The sequence below is a fragment of the Lithobates pipiens genome, unplaced genomic scaffold (genome assembly GCF_037356315.1).
Source record: "Lithobates pipiens isolate NorthernLeopardFrog02 unplaced genomic scaffold, aLitPip1_a1.2 Scaffold_10, whole genome shotgun sequence".
Classification (NCBI taxonomy): Eukaryota; Metazoa; Chordata; class Amphibia; order Anura; family Ranidae; genus Lithobates; species Lithobates pipiens.
Window position 1 is genome coordinate 201,211,884 of NW_027507686.1, and position 10,944 is coordinate 201,222,827.

Below are 10,944 nucleotides of genomic sequence, written 5' to 3' on the forward strand. Positions count from 1 at the left end.
TCAATAATTGTATATTTATTGGTTTGCGCAAAAGTTGTCACATCTAAAAACTAAGGTACGTTTTCTGGAATTTACGCAGCTTTTAGTTTACGACTGCCTATCTCATTTCTTGAGGTGCTAAAATGGCAGGGCAGTACAAAACCCCCCCAAATGACCCCATTTTGGAAAGTAGACCCCCTAAGGAAATTGATAAGAGGCATGTTGAGCCCATTGAATATTTTATTTTTTTGCCTCAAGCGATTGAATAATGACAAAAAAAAAATTTTTTTTTTTTTTTTACACAAAGTTGTCACTAAATGATATATTGCTCACACATGCTATGGGCGTATGTGAAATGACACCCCAAAATAAATTCTGCTGCTTCTCCTGAGTACGGGGATACCACATATGTGGGACTTTTTGGGAGCCTAGCCGCGTACGGGGCCCCGAAAACCAAGCACCGCCTTCAGGCTTTCTAAGGGCGTAAATTTTTGAGTTCACTTCTCACTACCTATTACAGTTTTGAAGGCCATAAAATGCCAAGATGGCACAAAACCCCCACAAATGACCCCATTTTAGAAAGTAGACACCCCAAGCTATTTGCTGAGAGGCATGTTGAGTTCATGGAATATTTTATATTTTGCCACAAGTTGCGGGAAAATTACAAACTTTTTTTTTTTTTTTTTTTTTTCACAAAGTTGTCACTAAATGATATATTGCTCACGCATGCCATGGGCATATGTGAAATGACACCCCAAAATAAATTCTGCTGCTTCTCCTGAGTACGGGGATACCACATATGTGGGACTTTTTGGGAGCCTAGCCGCGTACGGGGCCCCGAAAACCAAGCACCGCCTTCAGGCTTTCTAAGGGCGTTACAGTTTTGAAGGCCATAAAATGCCAAGATGGCACAAACCCCCCCCAATGACCCCATTTTGGAAAGTAGACACCCCTAAATTTAGGGGTACACTAGTGAGACTAGGTAATAAATGGCGGGTGCCCTGAAACTATAAAAAAATAACTAACCAACCAGCGTCACCTGTAACAGTTATATGGTGATCACTGGTGAAAGGGTTAACTAGGGGGCAATCAGGGGGCTTTATGCGGTAGTATATGGGGGTCCCTGGCGCTATAAAAAGCTGCGGCGAACCTAAATACCTACCTGCCTAACTAGCGTCACCTGTGACACTAATACAGCGATCAGAAAAACGATCGCTTATTAGGCTGGGTTCACACTGGAGCGATGCGGGAACGCCACGAATGCGCGGCGGGTTCCCGCATCGCATGCCTCCCGGCGGCAGTTCACACTGCCCTATGCGAACTGCTGGGAGTGTCAGTGAAATGTTACTGACACCCCCAGATCAGTTCGCATATCGCAGTGCGATCTGCAAACTCGGATCGCATGGTGTGAACACCCATGCGATCCGATTCTGCTGCGGGCCAAAAAAAGGGTCCCGTGCGAATTTGCGGCGGGTGTGGCGAATGGCTGAACTCGAATCGCACAGAGATCGGATGTGATTTGCACTGCAGTGCGGTGCGAATCACATCCGTTCTCAAACCGCTGCAATGTGAACCCAGCCTTAGTGACACTGGCGACGGGGGGTGATCACGGGGTTAAACCTTTATTGGGGGGGTTAGGGGGGTACCTTAGAACTAAAGGGGGCTAACCCTAACTGCCCTAACAGTTATTAGTCACAAATGACACCCGCCGGGTGATCAGGGGGTTAAACCTTTATTAGGTAATAAATGGCGGGTGCCCTGAAACTATAAAAAAATAACTAACCAACCAGCGTCACCTGTAACAGTTATATGGTGATCACAGGTGAAAGGGTTAACTAGGGGGCAATCAGGGGGCTTTATGCGGTAGTATATGGGGGTCCCTGGCGCTATAAAAAGCTGCGGCGAACCTAAATACCTACCTGCCTAACTAGCGTCACCTGTGACACTAATACGGCGATCAGAAAAATGATCGCTTATTAGGCTGGGTTCACACTGGAGCGATGCGGAAACGCCGCGAATCCGCGGCGGGTTCCCGCATCGCATGCCTCCCGGCGGCAGTTCACACTGCCCTATGCGAACTGCTAGGAGTGTCAGTGAAATGTTACTGACACCCCCAGATCAGTTCGCATATCGCAGTGCGATCTGCAAACTCGGATCGCATGGTGTGAACACCCATGCGATCCGATTCTGCTGCGGGCCAAAAAAAGGGTCCCGTGCGAATTTGCGGCGGGTGCGGCGAATGGCTGAACTCGAATCGCACAGAGATCGGATGTGATTTGCACTGCAGTGCGGTGCGAATCACATTCGTTCTCATAAACCGCTGCAATGTGAACCCAGCCTTAGTGACACTGGCGACGGGGGGTGATCACGGGGTTAAACCTTTATTGGGGGGGTTAGGGGGGTACATTAGAACTAAAGGGGGCTAACTCTAACTGCCCTAACAGTTATTACAGTCACAAATGACACCAATGCAAAAAAAAAAAAAAAAAAAAAATGACATTGGTGTCACTGTGACTGGGGGGCAGGGGTAATTGGGGGGGTGATCGGGGGGTAAAGGGGGGGTGTGAGTGTGCCTGGCATGTTCTACTGTGTGTGTAGAGTGTTGGTGCAACTCACCGATCCGCTCTCCTCCGTGTCGGAACGAAAAATACCGACACGGAGGAGAGAATACATCACTTCCTCTCCTGTGTTTACATTACAGGAGAGGAAGTGATGTCACCGGGGATTTCCATTCGTCGAGAGCGATCGCGAGGGGGTGGCCATGAATGAATGGCCGCCCCCTCATCCCGGATTGCTCTCGAAGGAATGCCGACCGCCGCAGGCACCGGGGGGGGGCCCGATCGGGCCCCCCACCCGCGGGCAGGCAGGGACTTATATATACGCCCATATGCCTGCCCGTGCCATTCTGCCGACGTATATCGTCGTGCGGCGGTCGGCAAGTGGTTAAAGTACCCAAATGTGAACAAGGCCTTAGTCTGGAGTATGAGAATATTTTAGGCTTTTTTTCCACAGAGGACTTGACATCCGTGCCCATTCAGTGTGTCTCTGCATCCACACAGCAGACATAACTGTGGTGGCTCTATGGGCAGTCAGTGTATCCGTTTACATCAGGCTACCTTTAATTCATCACGTTTAGGTCCGGAAAAAGCCGCAGTCCTCTTCTGGGTTTTTTTTCCAGATCCGAACAGACTGAGGTAGGCAGGTGTAAAACGGACACAAGTCTGTTTACATCAACCTGCCCGTAGATCCAAATGGAGCCTCCGATCAAGTCTGCCTTTAAAAACAGAAAGGCAAACCTTATCAGAAAGCCTGTGAGAAAAGGCACTAAGGCACTGCTGCATTTGATTGCCAGTATCACCTGATTTATAATAAGAATGTGAGGATGTCACTACCGTGCTGTTCCCTGTCCCGTTTGCTGGAGTGGAAGCTGTACCTCACCTAGCTTCTATTTCATCCATTCCTTATATCGGAGCCATCCGAACCTCTCCTGTATCTTGAATATTCACCCATCAATCATAAGATCGGCAATAATAAGGAGGTGAGGGCAGTTCACATATTAACAAGCAAAGCCCTGCGCCTCTACTAAGATGGCTGTCTCCACAAAGTGATGTGGCGTGTAAGAAGTCATGGCAAGTCAGTAATAGGGAAAAGGACAGCAGAGGGAAGCCAACAAGCCATACTTTGACTGATGCTTTGTCCTCTGCCTTCCCTTTTTTTTTTCAGCACAGCTTTCGCAGTTATTTTAGTGCAGTAGTCTGATCAATATGTGTCTTATTAGCCAAACCCTGTATAGGCAGTTGAATTCTTTAAACAAATTAATTATTTGGTTAATTATTTTTTATAAAGATATGCTGCATAGATCTGAAAAAAAATAAAATAAAACACTTAAACGGGTTTGATAATCTGTTTTAATTTATTAAAAAAATATAAAAAGGCACGTCACATTTAAAACAATGCCAAAAATGTCAGTTCATATAAGAAAATTACACATTTTTTATTGTACAAAATTGTATTAAAATCCCCTGCAAAGTGAAGACAAACAAATCTGGGGCAAAAAGAGGTCCTGTTACAACAACTAAACATATTTAATTATCCTTAGTACTGGACTAGAAAATATAAGCACAATCCATGTTGCTACTGACAGCCTTTTTTTTTTTTCCTTTTTTGTTTTTCAGTTGGCAAAATGGATTTTGCATTTCTCAACATTTTGATGGAGTAACCAAGAAAAATAAAGAGAAACTTAAAAAAAAAAAAAAAATAAGTGTTGGTATACATCAAGCATAGGTCAGTGGAATGGCCGTTCTGGGGCTGCATTGACCTGCTTTGCATCACGTTTCTTTCTATCCTATGTGATATGAATTTGTATTGCAAGAAAATCAGGTCTGTGTTTGACAACATTCATTTGAGCAGCTTTTGACAGTAACACCAATGTGCACAAGTCCCAAATGTACAAGGACTTGCACTTACGTACATAAATTTTGTGTTCCTGCAAGGGCTATGGACTTTTGCATGAGTAGTGGATGCTTACAGGCTTCCAGCACCCAAGTAAATCTAGTGACATTGCGTTATCCAATTACAGGTGGAGATTATGATAGTCTGCATTCATCACTGGGTTTTATATCATTTGGTGACTCCAAGTGTTGGATTTTAACAGCATACTTCATGACTGTTATTGGCCAACTTTAAGGCTCCATTCACACTTGTAGCTTTGAATGGGTGCGACTTGGATGTGACTTATTGTCCCTCTGCAAAGTCAGACCCACTGTTGCATGTAAAACATTCAGGTACGAATTTCATGCAACTTTTGAGGGTTAGAGCATTTGTAGCCATAAAAAATGTTAAACAGCACAGTGCTTGTGCGGTGTAATTTGGCCCCTTCTAACACCTGAAATACCTGGCTGATCCTGCCTTCCCCCTGTAAACTGACCACGGTTTATCATGGCTGCTGAGCCCTGACAGAGTGGCCAGTTTACGTGCCTCCGTCATCCACAGCCCTGCTCTGTCCCCTTTCCTCTTCCCCCCCTCCCTGCTTATCAGCTAGTGACCATGCCCACCCCCCCCTCCTGCTGCTGAAATTATAGTGTAAATTACACTCAATCTCCTCCATTAGAAAGAGTCCTATACAGCTGTGTCTTTGCTTTGTAAAAAAATATGCCCATTTCTACCTGAATTCACAGCGACGCTCACGTGACTCCTCGCTGCTCTCTCCACCCCTCCCGCTGACATCTCGGCTCTCTCCTCCCGACTGACGTCAGTGGGGGATTCTCGTCCCCTCCCGCTCTAGCTGTCAGATCAGATCAGGAGAGGGAGTAGCGAGAAGTCATGTGAGCGCCACTGTGAATTCAGGCAAAATTTGGCATATTTTTTACAAGGCACAGACACTGCAGCATAGGACTCTTTCTAATAGAGGGGATTGCATGTAATTTACTTAGTGGCTTAACAACCACTTTAACATTGAAGTCTATGGCCCTCAAGTTGCATGAAAAAAGTAGGGCAAGAACCACTTTGAAGCCACTGCGACTTTAAGTCGCACATATATAAACAGTTATCATTAGAAAACATGTGGTACAACTTGTCATACAACTTTGAGGTCTAAAACCCCATATACACTATTAGATTTTCTGCAGATTTTTGTCTTCAGATTTACCAAAACCATGTAGTGCAAGGGCCTGCGTGATTGCATACAAATTGAAAACTCTTAAGGTTTGACCTCATATTATATGGTTTTGGTAAATTTGAAGACAAAAATCTTCAGAAAATCTAATAGTGTGTATGGGGTCTTAGGCTTGCTGCTTCTTTATTAATCCATTAACAGAAACTGATACAATTAGAAATATATAGGCTGCCTCATGAAAATGTCAGTTTCCTGGCTGTCATGCTGGTCACAGAAACCAACAACATGCTTGTTCTGGGTCAGTGACTCAGTTCGTACAAATGTAACAAGATCGTTAAACCCACAGACAGCCAAAAGAATAGCATTTTCTAAAAAGTCAGCTCATATGTTTCTAGGTCTATAGGCTTAATTTAAAGGGAATATAAAACAGGTATGGATGTATTTTTGTTATCGGTTTGTTACAGTCAGGATTAAAAAAATAATAATAATTAAAAAAATGAAATGGTAGGTTAAGCTTTAGGCTCTTTCACATTGTCTAGGTTTTAATTTACTCCGCTGAAAAAGCAGGTTATACAAAGCTCAGTAGCTAAAGCTAAATTTTATAGACACAAGTGAATTAGTTGACTTAGCTTGAAACTTCTATGTGCATGTTTCACTCAAAGTTTCAATTTAACAGAAAGGAGGTGATTTACTAAAACTAGAGCACTCAGAATCTGGTGCCGCTGTACAGGGTAGCCAATCAGCTTCTAACTTCAGCTTGTTCCATTAAGCATTGACAATAAAACCTGGAAACTGATTGGTTTCTATGCAGAGCTGCAGCAGATTCTGCACTCTACAGTTTTTGTAAATCTCCCCCAAAGAGTCTAAAAGGAAAACATAATGCTCTCTGAATCTTGTGTCATGTGTATTTGTAAAGAAAATATTTTACATAAACACAATATAAAAACAAACAAAACTAAAAAAAATAAAAAAATAAAAAGTATAAAAACTTAAAAAAAATTAAATATAATTGACATAAAAACCACAATAGTTTCACTTTAAAGTGAAACCGTGCTTATTCAAGTATTTACATATTCAGAACAAGCAGTAAGTGTACTTTAAAACAAACCCTCAATGTGGAGCAATTCATCTTCAAAGTACACAGCACAAGGACCATCTCCGCTCACCCTGCCCCCTCCCCCATCCCAGAGCTCCTACTCTGTGTTTACATTACAGATTAGAAATCTGGAAGGCTGAGAAAAGCCACTTGAAGTGTTACTAAACCCACAGCAGTAAAATCAGTCTGTATATGCAGTAACGCATGATTGTCATACTCACTGTGCAAGGTGCTAATCCTCTGCACTGTGTAAAAAGGCTGTTTGATCCTATATGAACAGATCCTTCCCTTCTTGCATTGTCTCCAAAACATGTCCAGATAAGACAGAGTAACTGGAGTCAGGCTGCACATGCTCAGTTTGGCGAGTATGACTAGAGAGTTTTATTTTTTTTCTTGGGAGAGTGCATGTGATCAGCACAGGGCCAATCAGTACTGTCCAGACAGAGGGTCAGGGGTCCTAAATCCTGATAGGACAGTCAGTGCAGTAGAAAAACTCCTCCTACAAGTTTTAACTACTGATAGGAAAGGGTATTTTGCAGTTTATATTTACTAAAAGCATTGCATTTCCATTTTCTGTGTACTGTGGGAGATTGGATATAGTGAATGCTGGGTCCTGGGTTTAGTAACACTTTACATGCTTCTGCTATAAAATTTGAGGATGAATTTCTCCAAATTGCTGCAGCTACAGAGATTAGTGAAGACTTCTTTTAAAGCACCCAGCTGCCTGAATATAGTGGTGCTCTGGAATAATGCCTGCATCTGACAAGATGCAGGTGATGTTTGGCTAATAATTTTTCACACCGTTTGGTCTTGTTGAGTCAGCTGGGACCAACAGAGCCACCCGCAGCTCGAATTTCAGCTGATTCAGCAGGAATTGGCCGAAATTCGAACCCTCCATGGGAGGCCTTTACTCCTCACCTGAACACTTTTGCTGTCTATGTGATGGAAGCTATCTCTTGGTCATTCCTACACCAACATGAAGATTGTCCTTGGGCTTATAGGGCAAAGCTATAGTAGGCCGATATGATAAGCTTGAAACTGCTCTTTTCTTCTTCTTTCCATTTGGGTTTTTGACGGTTTCCTTTGGTGGTGGAGGTACATGGATAGGTTTCCATGGTACTGGATTATAAAAAGTTGGAGCAGGGTAAGAACTTCCATCATAATATCCTAAACAAATAAAAATGCACAATTTGAGGAGAGGAAATGGCAGGATGTGTGTATTACACTAAAACTTACAAGTGGGTGAATGGGGAAAAGGGAGGGAGAGTCAAGCAGAAAGCACATGTGTTTTTATTATGACCTTATCGATGGATAGTTATATTAACCCACATAGCGGTTTATTTCAACATATGTGTTTTATAAAAAAAAGCCTGTTTCTGCCATTCTTTCCATTTTATTAAGTGCTAAGCCCTACACGGACACAGGTAAAGGCTAAAACATACAAAACTTAAACATATTTGTTACAGAGAAACACAAGAAAACTCTTAACCCCTTTGACATTTGGGCATCGGTGTTCTGTCTGCTCGGCAGAAAGTATATGTACTCCCTGCATTTAAAGCCAAACTCCAGTCAAACAAGTAAATGTATTGCTAATATCTTAAATATAGCGCAGCAGGGCTTCTCTCTCTGCTTCTTCTCACAGGACTCACAGAGCAGCATCAGCCAAATTCATTGAGAAGGGAGTGGAGGGCAAGCTGAGCTGCGCTGTACATGTCTATGGACGCACACAGACCAGCTCAGGAGTATGCCCACATGAGTGCCCCTTCAGCACACAGTCTGCTGAGGGAGCACTCGTAAAGAGGAGGAGTGGGACCCCTAAAAAAGGAGGCAAGTGGCCGCTTTGCAGGCGCTTCGGCAGCGGTGGCCATTCATTTCAATGGGCAGGGGCGGTGGGGAAGCGGTGTATACACCGCCCCTCTACTGCCCCAAAGATGCTGTGTACAGGACTTTTTTTTTTTTTAAACATCCTGCCAGCGCACAGCCCCAGTATGAAAGCACTCAGGCTTTTTTTACATTAGGGTGGCAGGGGAGGAGTTTTTCAGGTGCTTTACAGGCACTATTTTTAGCCCTTTAGCGCCTGAAAAACACCTCATTGTGAAAGGGGTCTAAAGGCGGAAATAAGTTCTGAAATGATTTTGCTTCGTCTCATTTTTTTATATCACAGAAACCTGACAATTTAACAGGGGTGTGTAGACTTTTTATATCCACTGCCTATTTTCATGGTACGTAATCCACCATTGGTAGGCCCTGAAGAAAGGCCATGCGACCCCTGAAACATGTCAGCCTTTACTGTGCTGAATGATATTGCTGGTGGGAGGTTTATATGGATATGGATCTGATATACAGTAATCCAGTTTGAGTTTGGTTTGTTTTACCCATCGTCAATAAGCAGTGAACAAACTTAAAAAGGCCAGTGTGCTCTGGTTTTCCCATGTTTTGTATGCACATGAATATACTTGTCCATAGCTAAACCTGCAAGGAATCACCCCAGAGATATCTTCCTCTTCATGTTCCATAGGGAAAACCCATGCATGCTTGAGAGATCGGAGTAGGGTTGCTACCTGTTCAGGATTCGCCCAGACAGTCCAGGTTTTGAATCATGTGTTCGGGTTTCAGGCAGACTGAAACCTGGACACATTATTCAGACCGGGCTGTGGCTCCCCAAGTAATAGCCACACTGCAAATAGCAGCTGTTTGGGGGACATGTTCAGCATCACTGAGGGGGCAGGGTGATGAAGTCAGCAAGAGCAATTTGGCAACACCCACTGTTCGCTACGGCACGCTATGCGCACCACATTATTCTTCTACTTGGGGCACCCAAAAGGTGTCCAAGGCCGCTAAAGTGTTTGGGTTTGTCTTGAAGAAAAGGTGGAAACCGTAGATCGGGGGTGTCTATATTTTTATTTGAATACCATATATTAAAAAACAAAACAAAAAAAACGCTCTATGCTGAAATATGCGACGATCACAGGTTGTGATTTACGTATTGTACATATTTTTAATGATATGTGCACATGGTTAAGCAATCGTTCTAGTTAATGTGTATAGATTTGCAGTTTCTGTATTAATGTCCTTCATTTAAATACTGTCTTTGGAATGAAATGATTTATTTACCCCTGAACTCTACTCCTTTAAGTGAACCATGAAGGTTATCTATCTGCCAATCACGTGGATGAGTGTGACAAATACACATGCCATAGCAAGTACCCCAGTTTGCCTCTTCAAGAATATAGGAACTGTGAGTGAGTGACCCGTGACTGACTATCACAGTTCCTGGACACAGATGCCTAGACACTGGCTGACAGCAGGAATGTGTGAAGCTCACAATGTCAGTATGTATCGGCCATGAGGACACAGCACCAAACAGTTCAGAGCAGCCCTAAGAGCAAGCTCTGGCATATGTTATGTACAGGGGAGGGGGGTGTTTTCAGACAGCAATGAAAACTGTCAGCACTTTATGAGCTTCCAACAAAGGTATGAAAAGCATGCCTGGCCTGTCTCCACTCCAGAAAGGCAGTAAATGTATTTACCATGCATAAAACACTACTATTGTATAGGTTGTAAAATTTTAAATGGGGGGGAAAAAAAATGTACATTTGTTTTCATGCTTATAAAAGAAATCTTAAAAAGGCTTTGACGCTCCTGAGATGAAATCTAAAGGAAAATTTGCATTAAACTTTAACACTTATCTGATGTCGTTTTATAACCAGTCAAATGGTATTAGTTTGCCAAAAAGGAAACAAAAAGCACTTCACTAAAATGCTATGGAACACAACAATGTCTTCTTAAACCAGATATTACTTACAGATCACCCTTGGAAGATCCAAGCAAGGGGATCCAATGGTAGGAATAAAGCAAATCAGCCCTTTATTAACCGTTTCCATGGCTTCTCACAAAATGCCAATACGTTTGGGATAACTTTACAAAAGAAAAGCTTCAAGCATCAAGGCCTGCAGTCTTCCCAAGCTGTGATGACATGCTCAGGCTACGTTCAACTCTTCCAAAAAAATAAAAAAAATTTAAAGTGAGACCAAAGATTCATTAAAAAAATAAAAATAAAATAACAAACATATCATACTTACCTCCACTGTGCAGCTCGTTTTGCACAGAGTGGCCCGAACCTGCTCTTCTCGGGTCCCTCGGGGGCTCCTGTGGCTCCTCCCTACATTAGATAACCCCCTGGGCGAAGCGATCTCCCGGGGGGTTACCTTGCATTTGCGCTCCCGAGTCCAGCATTCGGCGTCCACAGATGTCG

General features: G+C 43.3%; 1 protein-coding gene across 2 annotated transcripts in view; it reads right to left on the bottom strand.

Annotated features, from left to right (window-relative positions):
• Positions 1-3,873: 3,873 nt before the first annotated feature.
• Positions 3,874-10,944, bottom strand: part of CCDC34 (coiled-coil domain containing 34) — a 40,627-nt gene continuing 33,556 nt past the window's right edge. For both annotated transcript variants that reach the window (XM_077460844.1, XM_077460845.1), the window contains exon 7: positions 3,874-7,856. In XM_077460844.1, coding sequence (XP_077316970.1) covers positions 7,639-7,856 — 218 coding nt within the window. In that variant the 3' untranslated portion in view covers positions 3,874-7,638. The remainder of the gene's footprint in view (positions 7,857-10,944) is intronic.